Raw genomic sequence first — 27,399 nt, 5'->3', positions numbered from 1 at the left:
CTTTACTACGTTATCAGGCTTATCAGCCTATGGTGCGTCATGTGTGTGCAGCATTAATTATTTAGCATCGATTCTACCATCTATCTATCCAATATTGTGAGATTTTGTGTACATATTCTGTTGCAACATATGTATGTCTGTATCCATATAAATGAAAACTTTTTTATATTTGACATCATGTTCTAGGCGAGCTGTGCCATGCTGTTATAAATATTTGTGAGACTTTTTACAGGTTATACACATATGTGTATTTTCTCATCTATTACCATATATACTGTATTTTGTATCGTACACAGTGTGCATATTATCTGTATTTTCTAGTATATGCTTATTATTCACCATGTCCAGGGGTGGTGGTTCCTTTTTTGGTACCCAGGACTCACTTGAGTTGAGTTTTTAAATGTTTTTATTGTTGGTGTTTATGTGGTTTGTTGGTTGACTAATAAATTAAACCTTTATTATAAGTGGTGGTCCCCGTTCTATAACTTGACGCTGCCTCTCTTCTTTTGTAATTTCCTGGAGAAGAAGTAACCTTGTACTTCGAAACGCGTCGAAATAAACCAATAATTTTACTACACTGGGATATATGTCTAAAATCCTGTCGGTAGCGCGGAGACTATCCACAAACTCTTTCTAACCTATCAATATTTTCCTTGGACAGAGCATGCCAGAGTTTGATCGGATATTTGGATCCCACTCGGAGTGAGTAGAAAACATTGGATTGCACCTGGATGACATCTGAATGTAGTCTGGTTTTCAAGGACTGACAGAATGGAGAAGATGGAGACATTTTCCTTTCCATCTTCTCCTCATCCGAGAGAACTGGATCGCTCTATGATCAGAGTTTGATTAGCGTATCATTTGCATAATCGGCCCAAGAGAATCTACGGCCGTCTGCCCCTGCCCAATTCTGCTTTAAAGTTAGACAAATAAACCTATAATACTTTTATAACTACTATTTATCTGTATATCTGTACAAGGCATTTACGGTGTTTTACATCTTTGGAACGATACACGCATCAGTTTTGAAAAGTAGACTGATGGGCGCGGCACGCCTAAAGATAACGAAAGATTTTAATAAAAGTTTCAAAAACACTTGGTTGACAGCTCTGTCCTAGAGATGATGTTTTTTTTTTCTCCTTCTCACAAGCACTTGGCTCACTGCTAGCCACTGAAGGCTCAGCGTCAGATGATGAGACATGGACATCTGGAGTGTGTTAATACGATGGAATCTAAGGATCGGATTGTAAATCTTCCATAGATGTATCCCTCGGTGCATTCATAAGTTCACAGACATTGACCGATGGCAATCACTGGGTGCGTTCCGCTGACATTTTCTAAAAAAGTTATTAGCAAAACGGGGGGTATCCCGTCCATGTAGAATGGAAGGTAATTTAGTTTTCAACAGCCGCTCCCAAATATTTGTGTGCACTTTAATGAAAAATGAATGCAGGGCGCTCACTTGTCACCAGTATCAACTAAACGATTCCAAGGGTCAAGCGACTAATCTGTTTATGATCTTGGCTGATGAAAAAAATGTACCAGAACAGCTAAAAATAAGGAAATAAATATCTTTATAGTCTTATATTCACTTAGATGAGAAGCAAGTCAAGAGAAAAGATGTTGTTCTAAAACAAAATCCCAACTTTTTAGAAGTTAGATGAAGTGGCCATTTAAAGGGATTATTTGGCACAAAAGAACATGGCTGTTTTGAATCAGAAAAAACGAATCATGACTATAACTTGTCTCTGGTATTAGACACATTGCAAATGAACTGTACCTGTAAAGTTTTGTCACACTATTTTTTAAAAAAAACAAACTTTTTTTTTTTTAATCCTGTACAGCACTGTTAAGCCACATTCACACGTTCAGTATTTGGTCAGTATTTTACATCAGTATTTGTAAGCCAAAACCAGGAGTGGAACAATCAGAGGAAAAGTATAATAAATACAGAAGTGGTGATGTGTTTCTATCACCCACTCCTGGTTTTGGCTGAAAATTACTGATGCGAAATGTTGACCAAAAATTGAACTTGTGAACGCGACCTTAAAGAGTCACTTTCGTCAGAAAGGAGTATTTTCTTAAACGCAAAATTCATTTAAACATTTTACTTTACTGTTTTTGTTTTTAGAATTTTCAGCAGTTTCAAAAATTTAAGAAAAAGTATAAAAAATGTTGTCCTGCCAAGCCCTCTGCTCAAATGCATAAAATTCCTAACTGCATGGGAAAATGTGTAATAAATAGGTATGAATTAAATGACACAACAATTTTAGCCACAAGATGGGTCCAATTTTTTGCAACTTGTCTGTCCTTGTACTCTAGGAGTCAAAATACAACCCCATCCAAATGTATCGCACTGTGATGTAGCAGCGATGCAGGGTGATTTTTGGTGGCATGGCCTGTGTTGTGGCCAATGTCACCATGTAGCCTTAGACTTAGGATCCGATTATACAAATCACACTCTGATCAGAGTTTGATCAGAGTGTGATCTGATTTTCTGGGAGGTGGAAAAAAAAAAAAGAATAGTTTCTACTCCTTCTCCATTCAGTCTGTCCGTGAAAATCATTCCGCACTCAAATGTCATCCGAGAGCGGTCCGATATTTTCCAAAGACCCATAGACCTCAATGGCCGAGCCCGATCCAAATATTGGAGACAAATTTTTGGGACATGTGCACAACCTCATTGAATAACATGGGGCAAGTGCTATCTGTAAAAATGACGGATAGCACTTTTTAGGGCCCTTAAGGTCACATACACTAATTGGCCACTTTATAAGAGACACATGCCCTTACCTAATTGGATCTTCGCTGGATGGAAACTAGACATGAGACCTTGAAACACAGCATAAATTCAAGAGAGAAATGTTTCCGTGGATCTGTTTAATTGTGAATTCACATTAGAATGGGAAAATTGAATGATCTCATTGACCTCCGATGAGGTTTGGTAATCGGTACTGGACTATCTAGAGTATGTAAACAACTGCCAACCTTGTTAAGAGTGTTGAGAGAAAGGTGTCATTGAGGAAAATGATCTAAGAAAATTGGACCCTGTGGAAGTAAACATCTTATTGATAAAAGGGGTCAAACAAATTGTCAGGAATTGTTCTGACGAATAGGCAGTACACAGTCAAGCAAATTGCAGCTGAATACCACGCTGCTACTTCAACTAACATGTCCTAATGGCATTCCTTGGCATGGATGAGCTAAACCAGAGGAACAACAGTTTGATTGCCACTGCTGCCTTTGCGAAACATAAAGTCAACATTCCAGTGGGCAAGAGAGTGCAAAAATCTAGAAAAATAAACAGAGGAAAATTATTGCTTGGTCATATTAACCCATATTTTAGGTGCACCATGTGGATGGGAAGGTTAGACTGTGGCAAAAACAGTTGAGGCTGGTGGTGTTGGAGCAGAGGTGTGTGAAATGGTTTCTTGGAACAGTTAGGGCCCCCTGATACCTGTGGATAAATGTGTGGGACAGTAGGACTTGCCTAAACATTGTGGCGAACCAAGCTCTTTCCTTCATGTCAGCTGTTTACCTTTTGGCAGAAGGACACTGTCAGGAGGACAATGCACCATGATTTTGAATGTTCCTTATTATACTTTGGGGTCTCTCTATACCCCTGGCATACTAAATGTAAGATGTAAAAATATAAAAAAAATCCTTATTTTACATTACCATTCACCTCTCAGGTCCCCCCGCTCCTCAGTCAACCGTGTGGTCATTGTTGCATCTCATTGGGCTGAGACTTCTGAATTTGATGAGGTCCAGGACTGTTCTTCACAAGGGTGCTAAGAAGATGCAATGAGGACTAGATGGGGAATTTCTTGGAGAAGGAAGAACAAGGCACAATAATATATTTTGCAATTAAGGGCAGAGACAGACTGCCGTATTTCTCGTGCGGGAATTGCATCGTAAACCTCGTACTGGCTGTCGGCTCTCCTGACCTGAGCTTGGCAGTTGCGTGGAAATATATCACACTGTCTTACTCAGGTCAGGAGAGGTGCCAGGCCAGTCCGTGCAGTGCGATGCGATGCGATTCTCGCAGGAGAAATACGGCAGTCTGTTTCTGCCCAAAGACAAGAAGTCATCCTGTCCATGGACTAGTACTGCAATGGAACAATTTCTATCTCTAATGGAAATCTATGAGTCACTATGCCGCTAAAGGAGGTCCACCACTCTACTTGATGGGTGTCTATAATAAAGTGGCCATTTAGTGTACAGGGTATTGGCATTCGCGATGCAAGAATATGGATCAGAATTTGTAGTTACCAACATTATATCACTTTATATAGTAATAATAGTCACCAAGTTCCCCCAGTAACACAAACATAACAACTACATTATTAGACCTTCAGATTTTGTGGCTGCTTTGTGAACTGAATGGTTGTTATAAGCAATTACTCCACTTTTTTTTTCCTGGAATAAACTAAAGCTTTCAGTCAAAGTAAATCCGTGGGGTAGTGTTTGCCTTCTGACCTGAGTGATTTTTGTCATGCGATTTTCCAGATATTCGATCTAAAAAATTTACTGAGCATTAAGTTGTAATCACCGGTAGAGAGAAGATATCATTCCAGGGACTCGCCGATTGCCAATTACATGCACAATTGCAGTCACAATGACGGACATTTTCCAGTGCTCTGATACTCTCCGTTAATAGCAGTTTATATTGCTTACAGTAAAACTCTGCACAAGTAAATGTTCATTGCAAACAAATGTAAAGATTATTGTAAGAAAGGCTGCCTTTTCGAGTGTATAAAAAAATTACATTTTGGTCCAGAAGGACCTCCATGCCCGTGATTTAAAATATCAGGTAAAGTTCATCAACATTTTAGAAATGTCTTAAATGATCACATAGCTATTAGGTCTCATGTACATGGCACTATTACGGATTTGTAATATGGCACATATATACTCATACTGAATGTTGTTTTGTTCCACTGACTGTAAGGAGGCAGATAGAGGTTAATGTTATACAGATTCCGTGGAAGAAATGGTCTACTGTGTATTATATTTTTAAATTGTTATTTCTAGGGTAAAATACAGTGCATCTTGGAATTGCCAGATAACGACATAAAAATTCCCTACCGGTCCATAGCATTGGCCCATAAAAGCTTTGAATGTTGCCGTAAAGAGGTGATCATTCAAAGTCTGCAGGGCAGGAAGAAATCACATGGACAGAAGAGAACCACTCTACAGTACTGCTGTCTTTGAATCGCAGCATTTATCAGGTGTATCCATTTCTTGCAATTTGGGCTGGGCTATTTAGTCCTGCTTTATCCTTTAGTCAGTGCCAGTTGTCCATTGTTTTTGGAGGATTCTCATCCATTCCTGGTCTCTCCTGTTTTTGCTGTTCATTTCAACAAAGATAAGTTCTGGCTTTGTTTTTGCTGTCCACCTGCTGTGGACCTTATAGTTCTGTGCATTTTCATGCTTTGTCTTGTCCAGCTTTGTCTGTGAAGGATTTTTTGCAGCCAAGCTGTGTCTCTGGAGATGCAGATATACCCTCCATGTTTTTAGTCAGATGTGATTTGTATATTCTGTGGTGGATATTTTCTAGTGTTTTAATACTGACCGCATAGTGCTCTGTCCTGTTCTTTCTTTTTAGCTAGAATGGCCTCCTATGCTAAATCCTGATTTCATGTCTGCGTATGTTATTTCCCTCTCCTCTCACAGTCAATATTTGTGGGGGGCTGTCTATCCTTTTGGGATTTTCTCTGAGGCAAGATAGTTTTCCCATTTCTGTCTTTAGGGGAAGTTAGTTCTTAGGCTGTGTCGAGGGGTCTAGGGAGTGTTAGGTACCCCCCACAGCTACTTCTAGTTGCGCTGCTAAGTTCAGGGTTTGTGGTCAGTACAGGTTCCACCTTCTCCAGAGTACGTCTCATGCTGCTCCTAGACCACCAGATCATAACAGGGGACCACACAACAGAATCTGCAGGACAGAGATCTCACCCACAGGCTACTACAGCATCAACATTGGGGCAGAGGAATTCACACAGGAGTTACCAGAATTGGGAATTACTAAAGTAAAATCTGTGATGATACATGAGAGTTAGTGAAGACAGAAGCATCCTGGACATGCAGACCTCACATCCAACCTGTATTAATGAGAGCGGTAAGCAAATTAGTCACTTCCAGGAGGAAGAAAGTGTCTCTCCAGTGCCACCTACAGGAGGTAGCTATACTCGATGCTCAATAATGAGCCTTGCCGATGCCATAGGATATTTAGCCAAACCATATCATTTTCCCATAACACACTGTCTGTCCTAGAAGTCTACCTACATCAATGGCTTCTGCTCTGCAGACAGAAGTGGTACCCTTCCATCCCCCCAAGAAAGAGCTGTCTATAGATGGAAGCCTTTTACTTTGATCTTAATATCCTAACTCAAGTGGCAAAGCTTGTTCAATCAACATTGATTTACAAGGTGGCTTCCTACAGTAGGTGGCACCAGAGGAAAAGCTTTTTTCCTCTTGGGAGTGGCTAATTTGCATAACATTCTAAGTAATACAGGCTGGACGTCAGATTTGTTTCTTCCTCATAGAAGAGGTTAATTAAATTTCCCTACGCCATCATGGCAATCTCTTCAAGGAAAACTTTACCCCATAAACTTACAAGGAAGGATGCATCCACAAGAAAAAAAAGTTTGAAAATATTAACAGGTAGAAAATTGCACGTCATGTGGTCTAAAAATGAAAAAAAGAGTAATAATTTCATCTGATGACTTAGTGTAAGTTTTTAAACTTAAAATACACTAATATCAAAATTTTTATTGCAGTCATCATATTATATAGCACTGTGTACTTACAATTGCTCATTTTGCCTTTCTACCAGCTAATTCTTCTCTTTTCCATTAGGTCTATGGCATCACATGATTATAAACTGTCTAGCTGAATCTGTCTAAGCTCTATGTAGAAACAGGAAGTTGCTTTTCCCTACATGAGTCATCCTCCTCTTCAATTTTGAACCTAGCTGCTCTGATCCTCCATCCTCCTAGGATTTTGGGATGATAATGTAGGGAAAAGAGACTCCCTATGCCTTATAATATGATGACTGCAATATATTAAGAGGATAAAAAATGTTGGAGGAGAGTGCTTCTTTAAAGGGGTTGCCCTTTAAGATCAAGTTAACGCGTATCTGCAGAACAGGTGGTCCTACCACTGGGACTGACACCGGTTGGCAGAATAGGACACTTTTATCTACATTATAATGGTGTGACAGTGCATTTACTTGACCACCCCATTTTGTAACGGGGATAAAAGTCCTCATCAGAGTTAAAATTATTTTTCTACCAATCAGTGCCGGCCCCAATATACAGACCCCGACTTATCGGTAGCTTGTTTTCACTGAACAAACTCCTTAGATGTAAAAGCAAACTTAAGAAAAATACTTTAAAAGTATCCATAGTCTTCAATGTAACTTTCTTTCCTTTAGGCCAATTCCTCAAAAGGTTACTTTAACACTTTTTTTTGGGGGGGAGACCAGAAAAATGCGGTCAACTACATTATTTTGTAAGTCCAAAAAAACTGCAATATGACATTTACCTGAGAAAATGTAGTTAGAAGAACAATATTTAGTCGCTGGGTAGGCCACCACATTCTTCTGAATATAGTTTGGTTTGTATATTTTTTTTGGCGTAGACGTCCAACGGAATGCACTGTGTACTATTGTTATGCTTTGTTTGTATAGCGCTATCTTATTCCACAGCACTGTACCCAATGGGGCTCACAATCTAGATTCCCTATCAGTATGTCTTTGGAGTGTAGGGGGAAACCGGAGAACCCGGAGGAAACCCACGCAAACACAGGGAGAACATACAAACTCCTTGCAGATGTTGTGGTTGGCAGGATTAGAACCCAGGACCCCAGCGCTGCAAGGCTGCAGTGCTAACCACTGAGCTAAACGTTAACTCTACCTTACGGATATTCAGGAATACGGAGCATAAACAACCTCATATCCATAAATTATTTTCAACCAAACAAGCAAATTTGCTGCAAAGTTTGCATAAAAAAAAAATCTTTTTAACCCTGCAGGGCAACTATTTCCTTAGTCAAGGATTGAAAACTAGAGAGAGGCCTACAGCAAACGATTGGTCACAGTGGGAAAGTTACCGTACATCATTCATCTCCTCTTATCTGTTACATGAAATCGTTTCTAACAATTTCTTAATTTCCTCAAATGATTTGTTTCTGCATGTAACGGCCAAATGTGTCTATTTGTAAAGACAATGATCATCAGGTTGACAAATTAGTTCTTGCTATATCTGTAGTTGTCTTGCAAATGTGATGTTCCTTTAAATCCTATAAAAGCCTTAATAAACTAAAAAGATCTTATTTTTCTCTTTGTCGGTCCCGATGAATTCCCATCGCAGTGGACGCTTGTCGCATTGGAATCAAATTCCTTAAAGAAAATACAGATTATTCTATTTGAAATAATGCAAATTAATTGCGCGTGACATTGACACCGATCCTTCCATTGAAATATGCAAATTGGTAAAATGCTTCTGACAAGGGAGTAAATACTCCTTCACAAGTGGCCGCTCATACGCCGAACCCCCGCTGCCATTCACAAATTCCCTTTATGTTTAATAAATGACCCATTTTTATTCTATGTATATATTGGAACCATTGTGCCATGTGATGCTGATGGCCTGCAGCCCCCGAGAGCTCAATTTCCGAATTAATTGCAAAATGTCAGAACGCAGTGAAAAAAGTTTAAAGCCGCGCCAATATTTGTTTTAATGAGATGGCACTTTTTATCTGTGCCATCAAGGGCAGCGCTTATTTATTTATTTTCACATTTTTTAATATTTTTTTTTTGTAAACTCGGAGGATCAAAAAGATTCTCAGAACATCAAACCGAGGAGATAAGCATAGAGAATGCAATATAGCATTTCCTGCTGGGTATACGAAGCCACGAATGCCATCTGTATTAAATGGCACCGAGAGAGCTGATTACGATTGGCCCTTCTTTTCATAGCAGATGGGTTCATTAAATTTAATAGCCTCCAGAGCCTTTAGAAACAGAGCTGAGAACATGTGGAGCATACTGTAACACTTTACATCTCACCCCAAAGTCATTACATCTTTGGCTCGGACTATAAATATTATACTAATTTATTTCTATCGAAAGCTATTAATGTTTTAATTATTAGCAGATTGCAGGATTCGCTGTATTGTACTGATGGTGACTGGTAGATCCAATAAAAACAAAAAGAACAAAAAAGGATTGTGTTGTGTAAAAATGAAATAAAGGTGTTTTAGATTGATGGCATATCTGTAGGTCAACAATTTCTAATCATAAGAGGCTGAGATAATGATCATTTTTTCCTGCTGCGTAACAGGACTCTTTGAATAGGCAGTAAGAGTCCTGATTACTCCACCCACATAGACTGATTGACAGCCTTCCCTGAACACACTTAGTTTAATCAGTTTGTGTGGGTGGGTAAGCATGACTCTCACTGTCCTTCCTATGAATCCTTCCCAGGAGTTACTCTACATTTTACACCAGCTCTAACTCACGTAAACCTATACATCATAGAGCTCTGCATTTATCTCTTTATCATAACAGCATCTCACCCCAAAGTCATTAAATCTTTGGCTCGGACTATAAATATTATACTAATTTATATCTATTGAAAGCTATTAATGTTTTAATTATTGGCAGATTGCAGGATTCATTGTATTGTACTGATGGTGACTGGTAGGTCTAATAAAAAAGGTTTGTGTTGTGTACACATAAAAAGGTGTTTTTGATTGATGGCATATCTGTAGGTCAACAATTAACTAATCACAAGAGGCTGAGATAATTAATATTTTTTTCTGCTGCCTAACAGGACTCTTTGGTGAGACAGTAAGAGTCCTGATTACTCCACCCACACAGACTGATTGACAGCCTTCCCTGAACACACTTAGTTTAATCAGTTTGTGTGGGTGGGTAAACATGACTCTCACTGTCCTTCCTATGAATCCTTCCCAGGAGTTACTCTACCTGTTACCCCAGCTCTAACTCACGTAAACCTATATATCATAGAGCTCTGCATTTATCTCTTTACCATATCTACATCTCATCCCCAAATCATTAAATCTTTGACTCGGACTATAAATATTATACTAATTGATTTTTATTCAAAGATATTAATATTTTAATTATTGGTAGATTGCAGGATTCATTGTATAGTACTGATGGTGACTGGTAGGTCCAATAAACAAAAAAAGGTTTGTGTTGTGTACAAATAAAAAGGTGTTTTTGATTGATGGCATATCTGTAGGTCAACAATTAACTAATCATAAGAGGCTGAGATAATGATCAATTTTTTTCTGCGGCGTAACAGGACTCTTTGAATAGACAGTAAGAGTCCTGATTACTCCACCCACACAGACTGATTGAAAGCCTTCCCTGAACACACATAGTTTAATCAGTTTGTGTGGGTGGGTAAGCATGACTCTCACTGTCCTTCCTATGAATCCTAACCAGGATTTACTCTACATTTTACGCCAGCTCTAACTCATGTAAACCTATATATCATAGAGTTCTGCATTTATCTCTTTATCATATCTGTATCTCACCCCAAAGTCACTAAATCTTTGGCTCAGACTATAAATATTATACTAATTTATTTCTAATGAAAGCTATTAATGTTTTAATTATTGGCAGATTGCAGGATTCATTGTATTGTACTGATGGTGACTGGTAGGTCTAATAAAAAAGGTTTGTGTTGTGTACACGTAAAAAGGTGTTTTTGATTGATGGCATATCTGTAGGTCAACAATTTACTAATCCCAAGAGGCTGAGATAATTAATATTTTTTTCTGCTGCCTAACAGGACTCTTTGGTGAGACAGTAAGAGTCCTGATTACTCCACCCACACAGACTGATTGACAGCCTTCCCTGAACACACTTTAATCAGTTCGAGTGTGTGGGTAAGCATGACTCTCACTGTCCTTCCTGTGAATCCTTCCCAGGAGTTACTCTACTTGTTACCCCAGCTCTAACTCATGTAAACCTATATATCATAGAGCTCTGCATTTATCTCTTTATCATATCTACATCTCATCCCCAAATCATTAAATCTTTGGCTCGGACTATAAATATTATACTAATTTATTTCTATTGAAAGCTATTAATGTTTTAATTATTGGTAGATTGCAGGATTCATTGCATTGTACTGATGGTGACTGGTAGACCCAATGAAAAAAAAAAGGATTGCGTTGGGTAAAAATAAAAATAGGTGTCTTTGATTGATGACATACTCGTAGGTCAACAATGACCTCAACCTAAACACAAGAGGTTGAGGTAAAAAATCATTTTTTTCTGCTGCATAACAGGAATTTTTGGAGAGACAGTAAGAGTCCTGATTACTTCACTCACATAGGCTGATTGCCAACTTTCCCTGAACACACTTTGTTTAATCAGTTTGTGTGGCTAAGGGTACCGTCACACTATAACATTTCGATCGCTACGACGGTACGATTCGTGACGTTCCAGCGATATCGTTACGATATCGCTGTGTCTGACACGCAGCAGCGATCAGGGATCCTGCTGAGAATCGTACGTCGTAGCAGATCGTATGGAACTTTCTTTCATCGCTGGATCTCCCGCTGTCATCTCTAGATCGGTGTGTGTGACACCGATCTAGCGATGCGATCCAGCGATGCGTTGGCTTGTAACCAGGGTAAACATCGGGTAACTAAGCGCAGGACCGCGCTTAGTTACCCGATGTTTACCCTGGTTACAAGCGTTAAACTAAAAAAAAACAAACAGCACATACTTACATTCTGGTGTCCGTCAGGTCCCTTGCCGTCTGCTTCCCGCACTGTGACTGCCGGCCGTAAAGTGAAAGCAGAGCACAGCGGCTGTGCTTTCACTTTCACTTTACGGCCGGCAGTCACTGAGTGCGGGAAGCAGACTGCAAGGGACCTGACGGACACCAGAATGTAAGTATGTGCTGTTTGTGTTTTTTTTAGTTTAACGCTTGTAACCAGGGTAAACATCGGGTAACTAAGCGGGGTCCTGCGCTTAGTTACCCGATGTTTACCCTGGTTACCCAGGGACCTCGGCATCGTTGGTCGCTGGAGAGCTGTCTGTGTGACAGCTCCCCAGCGACCACACTACGATTTACCTACGATCACGGCCAGGTCATATCGCTGGTCGTGATCGTAGGTAAATCGTATAGTGTGACGGTACCCTAAGGGCAGAGACACACTGCCGTATTTCTTGTGCGACCTCGTGTTAGAATCACATCGTAAAACTTGTATTGGCTGTCGGCTCTACTGATCTTAGCTTGACAGCTGCATAGTAATCCATCATGCTGTTATGCTCGGGTCAGGAGAGGTGCAGGCCAGTCCGTGCAGTGCCATGCGATTATCACACGAGAAATACGGCAGTCTGTCTCTGCCCTAAGTATGATTCTCACTGTCCGTCATAGGAGTCCTTCTCAAGATTCACTCTACTTTTTACCCCAGGTCCAAGTCAAGTAAATCTACATATCACTTAATGGTAGAAAGTAGAAAAAAGATTCAAATTTACCTGGCCTAGCATTTATTTATCAGCCAGGTGAAAAAAAGCAATGTTCACTTTTGTGTTGGCAATGATTGACCTGGCATCCAGGTCTTCGCCTGCCCTTACTTGGTCATAGTAATAAGCAGAAGCACACATGCTAGGGTGAAGATTACCTTAATGAACACTGCTCTTTTTGGGCTGTCATGGACTATCGAAGAGGACGCAAGAACAGGGAAGTTTGAATCTTTTTGCTCATCTCGACCTAACCGGTGTGCATTAAGACACCACTGCCATCTCTGTAAAAGTTCCAAAGAACATAGTTTATAAAGTTATTCTGTAATAGAACCACAGAACTAGATTGTGCCATGAGTATGGGTTCACGTCGGAACCGTTAGCCAATTTATACAAGCATTTGTATATGGATTTTTATTCTTTGGAATAAAGTTTGGATATTTTATGTGAAGACCCTCAATGAAGCTGGATTATTTGTTTGCTGCTGCTAAAATCTCAGAAACAGAAGATGGTGCTTGGGTAAGTTTCAGCAACAGTTTTTATTAGCCAAATGTTTATAAAAATAGCATTTTAATAAACTTTATTTCCTTTAGGGAACTTAGAAGATATAATTTGTATGACATTCTTTTAGCCACACAAACTTTTATGAACAATTTTTCAGAAAAACAGCCATATGCTAACCATCAATATTGACAAGCATGTGGCGTTATTATCGCTATTACCACAATTAAGCCCTCAAGGGCAATAATGGCGCCAGCTGGGAAAATTACCAGCCCCTCCATGTGCATGTAATTTATAGCATCCGATTTCGACCAGGGTCCACTAGAACAACAGGAAAGACATAACCCAAAGAGTACCTCCAAACCTAGAGCATTTGACGGTACCTAGATACGCCAGTAGTCATGGGCATGTATGTTATCATGCACAATAATGGTCCTTTAATTTGTCCCTTGTGTCACGACTGCATAAAAAAATGAGAACTTAGGGTTGGAACATCATGCACAACTTTGCTGATGAAATGGAATGGAGCCTGTCTGGGGATTCATACTGCTCAAACGCAGCCTGGCTACATTATTACAGCCAACCATATTTTTCTCTGGAATGCTCCAGTGTTTCAGAGAAAATATACTTATAAGATCTGGTCAGGGACTATACCTGGAGACCTATCTAGTCCTGCTCCTCCCCCTTATGGCTCTGCCCAGATTTGCTGTAGGTGATTGACTAGTCTCTCCTTATGCGTACATGTCAATCACCTGCAATTCCTCCAGGTAGAGGCGGCTGTGGGGCGGATCTGAGCTAGTCATGTTTCCAGCTACGGTTCCCGGCTGGATCTTCAAAGTATATTTTCGCTGAAACGCTGGAGCATTTCAGAAAATAATGTATCTTGAAGCAACCATGTAGCCAGTCTACGATTCATGCTGCCCATGATTTTGGCAGACTGAATCACCTGGTTCCATTTAAACAGTCATGTGATGTCATAATGGATTATCATCATCAAAGCAATATTTTAATAAAAATGTATAAATACAGGGAAACCTCTCAAAGACCATCTCTTTGAGAAGACCACCAACATTTTCCATTCTTCTATATCCTCTGCCGATTGGCAACTGTGAAAAGACCGCTCTTCCATTTTTGGCTTTAACTATGGCTGTTTCAGAGAGTTTTCATCATATGAGATGTTTTATTTGTGTCTTTCAAGCTACGATCACCGACAAAGCTCTGAACAGATTCTTGCTTTTAAAAGCTGCCTTTAACCATAAAATGTCCTTCTCATGCCAACCTCTAGGTCTAGAGGTTCTCCTCCCTGGCTCCAAAGTCACCTTCACAGTTAAAGCTGGTGTAATGTTTTAGAAATTTCATTGTGTGACACGTAACTACGAGAATTACAATGACTTTTTAGACTAAACAGACAGTTCTTTAATACATTTTTAAAATGGCCCGGGGCATGGTGTGCTGAAGATGTCCCCAGTGCTTTTTTCAGGGTTCAAAGCTTTGAGATAATTCCCTTGGCAAATAGAATTTATGGCACGTAGGACATAGCTGAGAAAGTCTCAGTCCTTACCTGACATATCAGACTGATTGCAGCCACCTGCCGGAAAATAAAGTACGGAGAATTGATAGAACTTAACTGACAACTGTAGGCCATTGATTCACAAATTGTAGGCCTCACTTGGGAGGCTTCAATTGATTCTTCACGAAGCCAAGTATCAGACTAAGGCTATGTTCCCACATTGCTTTTTCACTGCATTTTTCTGGAGCCAAAACCTGATCTCTTGGCAGTAAAAAAGCTGCAGACAAAAATCTGGTTTTGCTGTTTTTTTTTGTTGCATTTTTCAGAATCCCAAAGCTTAACTTTGCTTCTACCATACAAGCATGAACAATGCAAGATTTTAGGCTACAAATGCAAGGCGTATGTGAAATCATAAAAATATTTTTGGGGGAAAAAGAGGGCAATTTGAAAAAATTATTTAGTTGAAAAAGATTTCTATGTCTGAAAAAATAAATACTATTCTGAATCAAAAAGATCATATGAGTTCATGAAAAAATACACAATTGCAAATGTAAAAACAGTGGGGTGAGTTGAGTTGGTCGGGCACAGATTACCTAAGACATTGGCGGCGCATTGAGTTGGTCGGACATTGTTTACTTTCACATTTTGGTAGGACACTGTTTACTTTCACACATGGGCGGTGCATGGAGTTGGTCAGGCTTTGTTTACTTCTACACATATCACTAATTTAATTATACTGTTAACTAATACTAACAGCCACGCTCAGCTGAGGAGACCAATACATTTTGGTTTAAAATTGAAAAAAAAATCACAAAAATAAATGGTATCGCATCCTGCTGTACATAATTTTTTTCACAAAAAATGCTGCAAAAACTGCTGGCAACCTTTTTTTTGCTACATTTCGCTGCTTTTTATACACTTTCTTATTGTTTTCTATGGGTGGAACAATGCTGCAAAAACGAGAAAAGAACTGTTTTTCAAAAAAGCAGCAGATTTCATGAAAAAAAAAATTAGCATGCGCATGAGATTTCTGAAATCTCATAGCTTTTGCTGGTACTATAAAAAGCAGCTTTTAATTTGCATTAAAAAATGCAGCAAAACGCAATGTGTGAATATAGGCTTAGGAGTCGTAGCCTAAGCAGGACAATATATCTGTCCCTGGACAAAGTGATGTATCACAAGTCACAGTTGTACATTGCCGGTAGGTTACAAATTAATGAGGTTGTCCACTTTATGTTTATTTTTGCAAATGTGTTGGGGACAGGATTTTGTGGTTGGTAATGGAGGAGCATCTGTGAGCGCATCTGTCCACCAGAAAAAAAAAAGTTGCCGGCAGCGCTCTCAGGGAAACAGTCCATAAACACCCAAGGAATCCACTTGTGAAAACATCCAATCCATATAGAAAAATGACAGCTACCACTTTAAAGTTGCAAAAATTCTCCTCCACTTTTTTTTAATTTATAGGACAGGTCTGATGACATGCTTCTCCACCAGTAGCCATCTTGAGAACAGAAGAGCTGAGCAGTCTATGTTGAGAAGTTATCTGTTGTCAGGACTGTAATTGTTGGCACCATGGCTCATAGTCTAGACCCTGTGGTTGTTGCTGGACACATGGTGGCTGGCACTGTGGCGTTGTCAACGACCCACTTTTGCTATAGATTCAAACTACAGTTAAAAAAGACCCAGAAAGAAAAAAAGTTGAGAAGACCTACTATAGGCAGAATTGATGCTAAAGAAGACCTCAAGAGGAACAGCAGCGTCTTGATCTTTATGTCATATGGAACTACTGGAGAAGAGTCAAGTGCAAGAAACTGGCCACCTAAGGCTCACATGCCCTAAATTAAACATTACATATGCATTGCTTCCCAAAAAGAGTTTATTATGGGGGGTTTGATGGTCAATTTCCAGGGGTATAACTATAGTAGGTGTAGAAGTTGCAACGCACCTGACCCCAGGAACCTTGGGCTGCCCAAAAGTTTCCTTTGGCCCACAGGAAAGGATGAATACTATTAAAGACCTGCTATCATTGGGAGCACTGTTGGAGATTTGGTATTGGTGACCATGGTCTTCAAGTTATGTTGCTGCCACATTTAGTAGAACTTCTGCCATGTCACCACAAATTAAGCGCTTTCACTTCATTTACATATTTTTTGTTTCTTTATTTAAAAAGCACCAACATTGTCTGAAGCATTGTACAGTGATTATCATCACAGACATGTTAATTCCTGTTGCCTTTGGGGCTTGAAATCTAAACTCTAAGACTAGCATGGGTCTGGAGTGGGAGAGGAATCCCAATGAAGCATGAGGAGAGCACGCAAACCCCATGTAGATGTTGCCCTTCATTAAATTTAATCCCAGGAGCCTTGCACTGAGCCACTATGCTACCCGCCAGCAAATTCTTGCACAGACACAACATGGTGCCACCTACTTCTGTTTGTAGACAAGTCACGCACAGTAAAGGTATGGGACACAATACATAAGAAAACATCATAAGTGGCCATAACTTGTCCAGTAAAAGCATGTTCTTTATTCACGTAGTAGGGCTTCTATCGTCTTGGAAAAGTTGGATCATCAAACCATAAGGTCAACACCAAATAAGACGGCAGGGTTCTACTCAATGGTCTCTGCTTTTGGAGACTCAAAAGAATCTTTACTGATGGAACAATATTTATTGGAATGGTTTTGATGAGTCTGACCCCAAAAATGTAGAACATTGTGATGCAATCTTGTCACAGAAGGAAGGTGATGCCGCCCCAATGGTCGTATTCGACGTTTACAAATGATAGTAATGTAGGAAGTAGTTGGCCAGCAAGTTTTAAGACCTTCGATCATTGTGGTGTAAAGCAGCAACAGAAAGCAGAAAGGATTACATTTTTTGTACAACTATAACTACAGAACTGAATTCACTGCTGACTGCTGCGTGTGCAACATTTTGATGACTTTCGATTACATTTACTACTCAACTTAAAATTATCTCTTTTTATTATATAAAAAAGGTTTTCATTTTAGACATATTTTATGGTGCTATGAAATTAAAGCATGGCAGCACACTGCGATAATTATGGGGGTTTTCCATTTTTGGAAACCCTCGTCCCTTTTGTCCCCCATCTGTAGTTTTCTTTAAAAATACAAATTGTGCTTTATTATTTCTCTTTGGATCCAGCACTGAGTCTCTGCTACTGTATCTATTGTTCTTTGCATCCCTGACTCACGTTGACAGCGCTGCAGTCAATCACTGAACTCAATGGCTCTGAGAAGATGATGCCATCAACACGGGCAAAGCCACTGAGCTCAATGATTGCCTGCAATGCTGTCGACCTGACAGGCAATAAGAAACAGCAGAAGCAGTGACAACGACCCAGCGCTGGACCTGGGGTGGGTGAGAAAATAACAGAGTGTGTTTTTAATAGAAAACTACAGTTGGGGAACAGGGTCTTTAATGGGGATCCTAAGGTCAGAATCCAACTAATGTAATCCAACGATGTAGTCGCTGGCTATGACAGTAAATCCTTTTTAAAGGGAAGTTGTCACATTGAAATTCAGTCTGACCTGCAAGAAACATGTTGTAGCTTTCAAGGAGCCAAACATGTTGATATATACAATGCCTACAAGTAGTATTCAACCCCCTGCAGATTTAGCAGGTTTAATAAGATGCAAATAAGTTAGAGCCTTCAAACTTCAAACAAGAGCAGGATTTATTAACAGATGCATAAATCTTACAAACCAAAAAGTTTTGTTGCTCAGTTAAATTTTTATAAATTTTAAACATAAAAGTGTGGGTCAATTATTATTCAACCCCTAGGTTTAATATTTTGTGGAATAACCTTTGTTTGCAATTACAGCTAATAATCGTCTTTTATAAGACCTGATCAGGCCGACACAGGTCTCTGGAGTTATCTTGGCCCACTCCTCCATGCAGATCTTCTCCAAGTTATCTAGGTTCTTTTGGTGTCTCATGTGGACTTTAATCTTGAGCTCCTTCCACAAGTTTTCAATTGGGTTAAGGTCAGGAGACTGACTAGGCCACTGCAACACCTTGATTTTTTGCCTCTTGAACCAGGCCTTGGTTTGCTTGGCTGTGTGCTTTGGGTCGTTGTCTTGTTGGAAGATGAAATGACGACCCATCTTAAGATCCTTGATGGAGGAGTGGAGGTTCTTGGCCAAAATCTCCAGGTAGGCCGTGTTATCCATCTTCCCATGGATGCGGACCAGATGGCCAGGCCCCTTGGCTGAGAAACAGCCCCACAGCATGATGCTGCCACCACCATGCTTGACTGTAGGGATGGTATTCTTGGGGGGTCGTATGCAGTGCCATCCAGTCTCCAAACGTCACGTGTGTGGTTGGCACCAAAGATCTCGATCTTGGTCTCATCAGACCAGAGAACCTTGAACCAGTCAGTCTCAGAGTCCTCCAAGTGATCATGAGCAAACTGTAGACGAGTCTTGACATGACGCTTTGAAAGTAAATGTACCTTACGGGCTCATCTGGAACGGAGACCATTGCGGTGGAGTACGTTACTTATGGTATTGACTGAAACCAATGTCCCCACTGCCATGAGATCTTCCGGAGCTCCTTCCTTGTTGTCCTTGGGTTAGCCTTGACTCTTTGGACAAGCCTGGCCTTGGCACAGGAGGAAACTTTCAAAGGCTGTCCAGGCCGTGGAAGGCTAACAGTAGTTCCATAAGCCTTCCACTTCCGGATGATGCTCCCAACAGTGGAGACAGGTAGGCCCAACTCCTTGGAAAGGGTTTTGTACCCCTTGCCAGCCTTGTGACCCTCCACGATCTTGTCTCTGATGGACTTGGAATGCTCCTTTGTCTTTCCCATGTTGACCATGTATGAGTGCTGTTCACAAGTTTGGGGAGGGTCTTAAATAGTCAGAAAAGGCTGGAAAAAGAGATAATTAATCCAAACATGTGAAGCTCATTGTTCTTTGTGCCTGAACTACTTCTTAATACTTTAGGGGAACCAAACAGAATTCTGGTGGGTTGAGGGGTTGAATAATAAATGACCCTCTGAAAAGACTTTTCACAATTTAAGAAAAAATAAACAAAGAAATAACATTCTTTTTTGCTGCAGTGCATTTCACACTTCCAGGCTGATCTACAGTTCAAATGTCACAATGCCAAATTAATTCCAAATGTGTAAACCTGCTAAATCTGCAGGGGGTTGAATACTGCTTGTAGGCACTGTAGTTTTATAGGAACAAATTCAATAATTTGTACTTTATTGATATCAGTTTTTATCACCTGGAGATTATCACTACAAGACTAGTTGTCTCGTGCTTTCTAGTCCACTGTTCTGTGTAACCCCGCCCCTAAAAATGATTAGCAGCTTACTGTCAATGTACAGTTTCCACAGAAAGCTGCTAATCAGAGATGAAGGCGGGGTCATGCAGGGCTCAGTATTCAGAGCACTGCTAGATCTGCAGAGAAAACAGACATTGTATCAAAATTACAGCATACAGACCAGCACCAGTGACACATTGCTGGAATCATGGTCTCTGCCCCAACATCAAATTACATACCAAAAATCTGCTGACAGATTTCGAAGTACAAAATTAAAACATGCACTTTTTGATAGTTTTATATTTTGGGATCCTGTCCATCCCATACAACTCAGAACACAGGTCACTTAAGACACAGACAAAAATAAAATCAACCTTTTACACGTGACTTTATAGTTATATATTATAAATAATTTATATTATTTTCATATCAACATAATATATGTATGTCTGACATGGATACGGAGTTAATTGATTAGGATACAGCGGGTGAAATAAGTATTGAACATTTCACAAATTTTCCAAGTAATTATATTTCCAATGGTGCTAATGACATAAAATTCTCACCAGGTGTCAGTAACAACCCATGCAATCCACACAAGCAAAGAAACCATCTAGAGATGTCCATAAATTAAGTTGTGTGTATTAATGAGAAATGACACAGGGAAAAAGTATTGAATGAACACGTTTACTGAAAATTAACTAATACTTCATGCAGAAGTCTTTGTTGGTGATGGAGCTTCAAGACGTCTCCTGTATGGAGAAACTAGTCGCAGGCATTGCTCAGGAGTTATTTTGGCCCATTCTTCCACACAAACACTCATCAGATCATGAAGGTCCTGTGGGCTCCTTCTATGAACTCTGAGCTTCAGTTCCTTACATACATTTTCTATTGGATTCAGGTCCGGTGATCGGCTCGGCCATTCTAGCAGCTTTATTTTCTTTCTCTGAAAACAATTGAGAGTTTCCTTGGCTGTGTATTTGAGATCATTGTCTTGCTGAAATGTCCACCCTCATTTCATCATCATCATCACCCTGGTAGATGGCAGCAGATTTTTATCGAGATTGCCTTGCTACATTTGTTCATTCTTCCTACATGAAGTTTGCCAGTGCCATATGCTGAAAAACAGCCCTGCACCATGATGTTCCCACCTCTAAACTTCACTGTAGGTATGGTGTTTTGGGGTAATATGTAGTGCCTTTTAGCCTCCAAACATGGTGTATATTATGGCATCCAAAAAGTTCAATTCTGGTCTCATCTGCCCAGACTCTATTCTCCCAGTATTTCACAGTCTTGTCTAATTGATGTTGAGCAAACTTTAAACACGCTTGAACATGCTTTTTGTTCAGCAATGGAGTCTTGCGTGTTGAGCACTCATACAGACCATGGAGGATGAGTGCATTACTTATAGGTGTTTTTTTAAAACAATTGTACCTGCTGATTCCATGTCTTTATGTATCTCTCTAAAGGTGGTCCTTGGCTCTTGAACAGCACTTCTGATAATTCTTTTCACTCCTCTGTCTGAAATCTTGAGGGGAGCAGCTGGTCATGGCCAGTTTATGATAAAATTATGCTCTCTCCACTTCTGGATTATAGCCCCAATAGTGCTCACTGGAACCTTCAGCAATTTAGAAATTCTTCTTTAACCAATGCTCTCTGTATGTTTTGCAACAATAAGGTTGTGAAGTTCTTGAGATAGCTCAGTAGTTTTACAAATTATTACTATTATTTATTTATATAGCACCATTGATTCCATGGTGCTGTACATGAGAAGGAGTTACATGCAAATTACAGATATCACTTACAGGAAGCAAACTAACAATGACAGACTGATACAGAGGTGAGATGACCCTGCCCTTGAGAGCTGACAAATCATGAGATCTTTCTTGTGTGGCACCTTGGTAATGGTTTTATGCATGGTTTCATGACTTTCCATGGCTTTTTGCACCTCTCTTTCTTCACGTGTTCATTACTTTTTTGCTGTGTCGTTTCTCATTATTACGCATAACTTAATGTATGGACATCTATACTGTAGATGATTTCTTAGCCTGTGTGGATTGGATGTGTTGTTACCGACATCTGGTGACAATTTCATGTGAACAGCAGCTTTAGAAACATATTTACTTAGGAAATTGGTGACATGTTCAATACTTATTTTATCCACTGTATGTACCTTTTTTGTTACTTCTTGTCAAATCTCCTATTCCTTGACAACTAAATTAGAATATTTCTTGTTTGTAAAGCTTTTGCTCCTGGTTTGATTGCTTATATCCTGTAGTGGCAGGCTATTTTTGACAATGGTGTCTTGCTTCTTTCTAGCACAATAGGAGGGATATAAACAAGTCTATGCTAAATGAAGAGGAGGTATCTTCAACCATAGGCAAAACATCATTTGTCCATTTCAAAAAATGTATAGTAGCATATGTTCAATGGGTGGCCATTCAATCCAGTTAATTGGTCCTTAACGATCTTGAGGTATCACAGATTTCGGAAAAACTGCCTATTGCACTGTGAATGGCACTAGACTCTACGGACGTGTACGATACTGACCTCGTTGGTGTGTACGCAGTTACTGCACCAGATTTGACACCAGAATCTACAACTATCATGGTAATAAAGATCTTCAGAAATTTAGTTACACTAAATGAATTTTTGTTTTGTTGTTTCTGTTTTTTCAGCTCCCTCAGGCTCAAAAGGTAAAGAAAAAACATAATAATTCTGTTAATATTTCATCGAGTAAAACATTTAACGTTTGTGCATGTGTGCAGTGCTACACACTTAGTACAGTGGTACCAAGGTCAACATCACATTCAATGGTGTTTGCTCAAGAAACCCGTCCTCTCAATCTTATGGAATTTGTCAGCGCCAATACATAGTATATCTGTTTTTCGGCATTAGTCTATTTAGAAACTGCAAAGCAAACAGTGTTGAAATTGACTCCTGTCCAGTGCTAAAATACAAGGGACCTTATAGTATAGCATAAGGTGCTTTACGATTTATCACTGGCTAGTGAAAGCTGTATAACTTGGTCTCCACTGTGCTAAGGATTGGTCTATGCGTCATCTGAGTAGAATACATGTGAATCTCATGTTGTAGACTAATTCTGTCCGTAACGTCAGCCTTATACCATAACTGCTACGGTGTGTCACAATATGTATATATAACACAATGGGACTTGTTGAATGACAAGTTGTAAAAATGGCATATGGCGTCCAGTCAGATTCTACAAATCATTTTCCCATTTAGGATATTCCTTGTTTTTAGGAAGACAAACATGGTGAAACATACTAAATGGGGCTTAATTGAAGAAGACAAGTGAGTGGTCAAACTTTTAGATTAGTACAAGTTGAAGACTAGAGAAGCAATTGCACATAATATTAATTTTGGCCCAAAATGCCAAATTTGGTGTGAGTGGTTGACCATCTAATATAAAAGTGGTCTTCTAGATACTCTAAGATGAAGTCAAGGAATATAAGGGTTGATGATATTCCACTTCTACACCCATCCCTTTTCTTCTAGCAGTCTTACCTTATTTATCCTAGATTACAACACATAAACTTGTGTATGGGGAAGCCAGAAGAAATTACTGCTGGCCGATGAGCATTTGGTCGAGAGCTATCTAAGATGCATGGACACCTCGAAATCATGTTACCAACTAAGCAAGTTATCACCTATCCACTAGATAGGCAATTATGCATGATTGTTGAGGAACTAAAAAAACATTGGAGATAGTCAAATGTTTGACTATCTCCAAATAGCATTTTCCTAGACAATGAGGCACTTCGGAGCTCCATTCTCAAGATCAACAGAAGTCTAAGAAGTCAAAAATCCACAAATCAGCAAATTATTACCTATTTAGTTGACTACTTGCCAAGTTGGACCCTTCAGCCAAGACTGATGACAACATTGTGCCTGGCAGGTTGACATTGACTAATCCAAGATTCATATCTTGTTGACCACTTCTTAAGATGTTCAAAGGTGGTTCCACCTCTAGGATTCATCTTTCTCCTTGGTCGATCAAGAGGTTTTTGAAGTTGCTGAGCTGTCAAGCTCGATTACAAATTTTCCTCTAGGTTTAAACATTGGGATATAATAGTTTACATTTTTAATTGACCTCTTTTTTTATAATAAAAAAATGTGCTAGAATCTGACTGGATATTATAGACTAGAGGATGTTTCCTCTGTAGAAGTTCAATAAACATCCTCCAGTGTTACTGAATGAGCCCCATTTTGGTTATATGCATACATATGGGTAAATATGTCACATTGTGTGTATCACGTCATATATGTCTGTATAATCACAAAAACAAGTTACTGCAAAAATACCTCTTATCATACACCTTCTTCATTTTCACCCTACGTATCCCGGAAGTTCTCACTGCATATTTTTTTGAGAGGTTACCATACACACAATACGTACACTGTTTGAAAGGGTTTTCTGCATATACCGGTACTACCTTTTAACATGTCAGTTACACATGATTAAAGCTTATATACAGTATTTTCGAGGACGGAGAACTGATGGTCCGAACTAGAAGGTCCAATTTTCGGCAGATGGTATAAAATAGTGGCCATGACTCTTTTGAAGGCAATGAAAGTCATAAACTCCTATGACTTATCGAGATGAGAAAAACATTTTACTAGCTTTTGTGTTGACAAGATATCACCCTATTATGAAGCCATAAAAAGGCTAAAATAATTTAAAGTTTTTAATTTTAATTCACTTTTAATTTTAATACAGTATTTCCACATTTAGAAAACAAATATGGCTGCTAAGTTCAAAAAATTGTGCAACGGGTTAAGTTTGGTCTTTCACATTCACGTCTATGAAGCTGACCTGCCGTATCTATCACAATTCATGGATATGTAAAGTTCCTTCTATATTTTTACTCTCTTTTCTTTAACTTGGACAACCTTACTTTTGATAGCATTTACTGTTTCAATATCAGTTACATTACATAGAGGAAATACAGCTCCCGAAAAGGAAGTTTTTCAATTGAGAAATTGAGAAAATGCCACCAAAGCAAACTTTTGGCGATGAATTCATCTTTACTGATTTTTGTTTTGTAACACCCTTTAATTTCAATGTGATAACATTATTTTTCCAAAAGCAGGGTCTGAAACATCTTCATTGTGGACAGTAGCAGAGGTACCTGCTCCCAGACAGCCATCAATGTGACCTTTTGACAAATACTCTGATGTGTCAAAAAATGCTAGAATTGGTAAAAACTCCTTTAATATTGACCTATTGAATATTTACAGTTGTGCTTAAAAGTTTACATACCCCGGCAGAATTTTTGCTTTCTTGGCATTTTCAGAGAATATGAATGATAACACCAAATCTTTCTCTCCACTCATGGTTAGTGGTTGGGTGAAGCCATTTATTGTCAAACTACTGTTTTGTCATTTTAAATTTTAATGACAACCCAAAACATCCAAATGACCCTCCTCAAAAGTTCACATACCCTGGTGATTTTGGCCTGATAACATGCACAGAAGTTGACACAAATGGGTTTAAATGGTAATATCCTCACCTGTGACCTGTTTGCTTGTAATCAGTGTGTGTGCATGAAAGCTGAGTGAGTCTCTGGGATCCAGACAGACTCTTGCATCTTTCATCCAGCCACTTATGTTTCTGGATTGTGAGTCATAGGGAAAGCAAAAGAATTGTCAACGGATTTACGGGAAAAGGTAGTTGAACTGTATAAAACAGGAAAGGGATACAAAAAGATATCCAAGGAATTGATAATGACAGTCAGCAGCGTTCGAACTATGATTAGCAAATGGAAAATCAGGGGCTTTGTAAAAACAAAACCAAAAACAAAAATGTTGTCCACAACTGCCAGGAAAATTGTTCAGGATGTAAAGGAAAAACCCACAAATAACATCAGCTGAAATACAGGACTCTTTGAAAACTAGCAGTGTGGTTGTTTCAAGATGCACAATAAGGAGGCACTTGAGGAAAAATGGACCACATGGTCGAGTCTCCATGACTGCACAAATGCCACAAAGTATCTCACCTACAATACACAAAACAGCACAGAGATAAGCCTCAAAACTGATCCATTCTGGAGTTTAGTCCTGTCTGCTCTTTCTCTGGGTGGATCATGTCAAGGGTTAACTTTGCTCTGCCTCATTCTGGGCTCGGGTTTGCTATTTAGCTCCCAGGTATCTTGAGGGTGATGTCAGCTATAACTCTGCCTTTGGTGTGTGAACCTGACTCTGGAAGCCCTTGATTTGTCCTGCTGTGAACCCTGACTTGTCCTGTGTCTGTTATCTCCCCCTGCCTGCCCTTTTTCAGTGTCTCTTTGTTTGTCGGTAGTTCTGCTTGACTCTCTGGTTCTGATCTCCTGGATTGGCTTTTTGACTCCGTTTCAGTTTGTCCCTATTGTGCCGTATTTTGCCCATCCTGGTTTACTGATCCCTTGCTACGTCCTGACTATCCATTCTGTCTAAATCCTTTTGTATTGTTGAGCTGTCTTGTGCTCTGACTTGGCTTTCCTGACCTCGCTTTCGCCAGTAGGTGATGTCTGTTCAGTTGCTCTGTGTGTGCAGTCTGGCTTCCCTACCAAGTTCCCCCTGGTGGAGGTTGCGCTGTACTGCACTGCAGCTGCATGACAAAAACTTTTGGAACAAGGTAAACTGGAATGATGAGACCAAAATTGAACTTTTTGGACACAACCATAAACGTTACATTTGGAGAGAGGTCAACAAGGCCTATGATGAAAGGAACACCATTCCTACTGTAAAGCATGGAGGTGGATCACTGATGTTTTGGAGATGTGTGAGTTACAAAGGCACAGAAAACTTGGTAAAAGTTGAAGGACAGATGGATGCAGCACGTTATCAGCAAATACTGGAGGTAATTGTGCACCCATCAGCCTGGAAGCTGCGCATGGGACATACTTGGACGCTCCAACATGACAACGATCCAAAACACATGTCCAAGTCAACCTGTCATTGGCTTCATCCAACCACTAACCATGAGTGGAGAAAAAGTTTTGGTGTTATCATTCATATTCTCTATAAAAGTCCAAGAAAGCAAAAATTCTGCCGGGTTACATAAACTGTTGAGCACAACTGTATACTGTACATTACTACCTACACATATAGATTTCACTAGACTTGGAAAAATCATAGAAACAGGAACACATGGGCTACTTGCACAGTGAACAAGTCTGTATGATCATGTTCACACACCACCAAGAAACCTGAAGACACAAAAGAGAATAGTAAAACCAAAAACACTCAGTTTGAAAAAATGTTGCAGTAATCCGCAAGTGCTAGTAAAAGATGTAAAAAACAGGGTATTTGGTTGATACGTTTTTTGCAAAAAATGTATACTAAGCTGCTCTACCAATCTTCACGGTATACCCTTATCTGAGCAGTCCTAACTAATGTATGCAATCCCTATCTGATGTATTTAAAAACCTGATCATCTGTATATAACCTGTGTGAACAGGGTTCAGAGAGGAAAAATCCATGTGTGCATACAGGGTAGAACAGCTTTTGTGCAGATAGCCCAAGAGGAGTGATGGAACTCCCCAGTCTTGTAGACACAAGAGAACAATTATGGAAACAGGAACAC

The 27,399-nt window shown here is 39.6% G+C and overlaps 1 protein-coding gene across 4 annotated transcripts in view; it reads left to right on the top strand.

Annotated features, from left to right (window-relative positions):
- CACNA2D3 (calcium voltage-gated channel auxiliary subunit alpha2delta 3) overlaps positions 1 to 27,399 on the top strand; it is a 1,133,445-nt gene that overhangs the window by 698,017 nt on the left and 408,029 nt on the right. For 2 of the 4 annotated variants that reach the window (XM_069736702.1, XM_069736699.1), the window contains exon 14: positions 22,490 to 22,507. The exons of the other annotated variants lie outside the window; for them this stretch is intronic. In XM_069736702.1, the coding sequence (XP_069592803.1) occupies positions 22,490 to 22,507 (18 nt within the window). The remainder of the gene's footprint in view (positions 1 to 22,489; positions 22,508 to 27,399) is intronic. 4 annotated transcript variants of the gene reach the window in all.

The sequence above is a fragment of the Ranitomeya imitator genome, chromosome 8 (assembly GCF_032444005.1).
Source record: "Ranitomeya imitator isolate aRanImi1 chromosome 8, aRanImi1.pri, whole genome shotgun sequence".
Lineage (NCBI taxonomy): Eukaryota > Metazoa > Chordata > Amphibia > Anura > Dendrobatidae > Ranitomeya > Ranitomeya imitator.
Note: the sequence above shows the minus strand (reverse complement) of the source record. Positions and strands in the feature narration are given on the sequence as shown.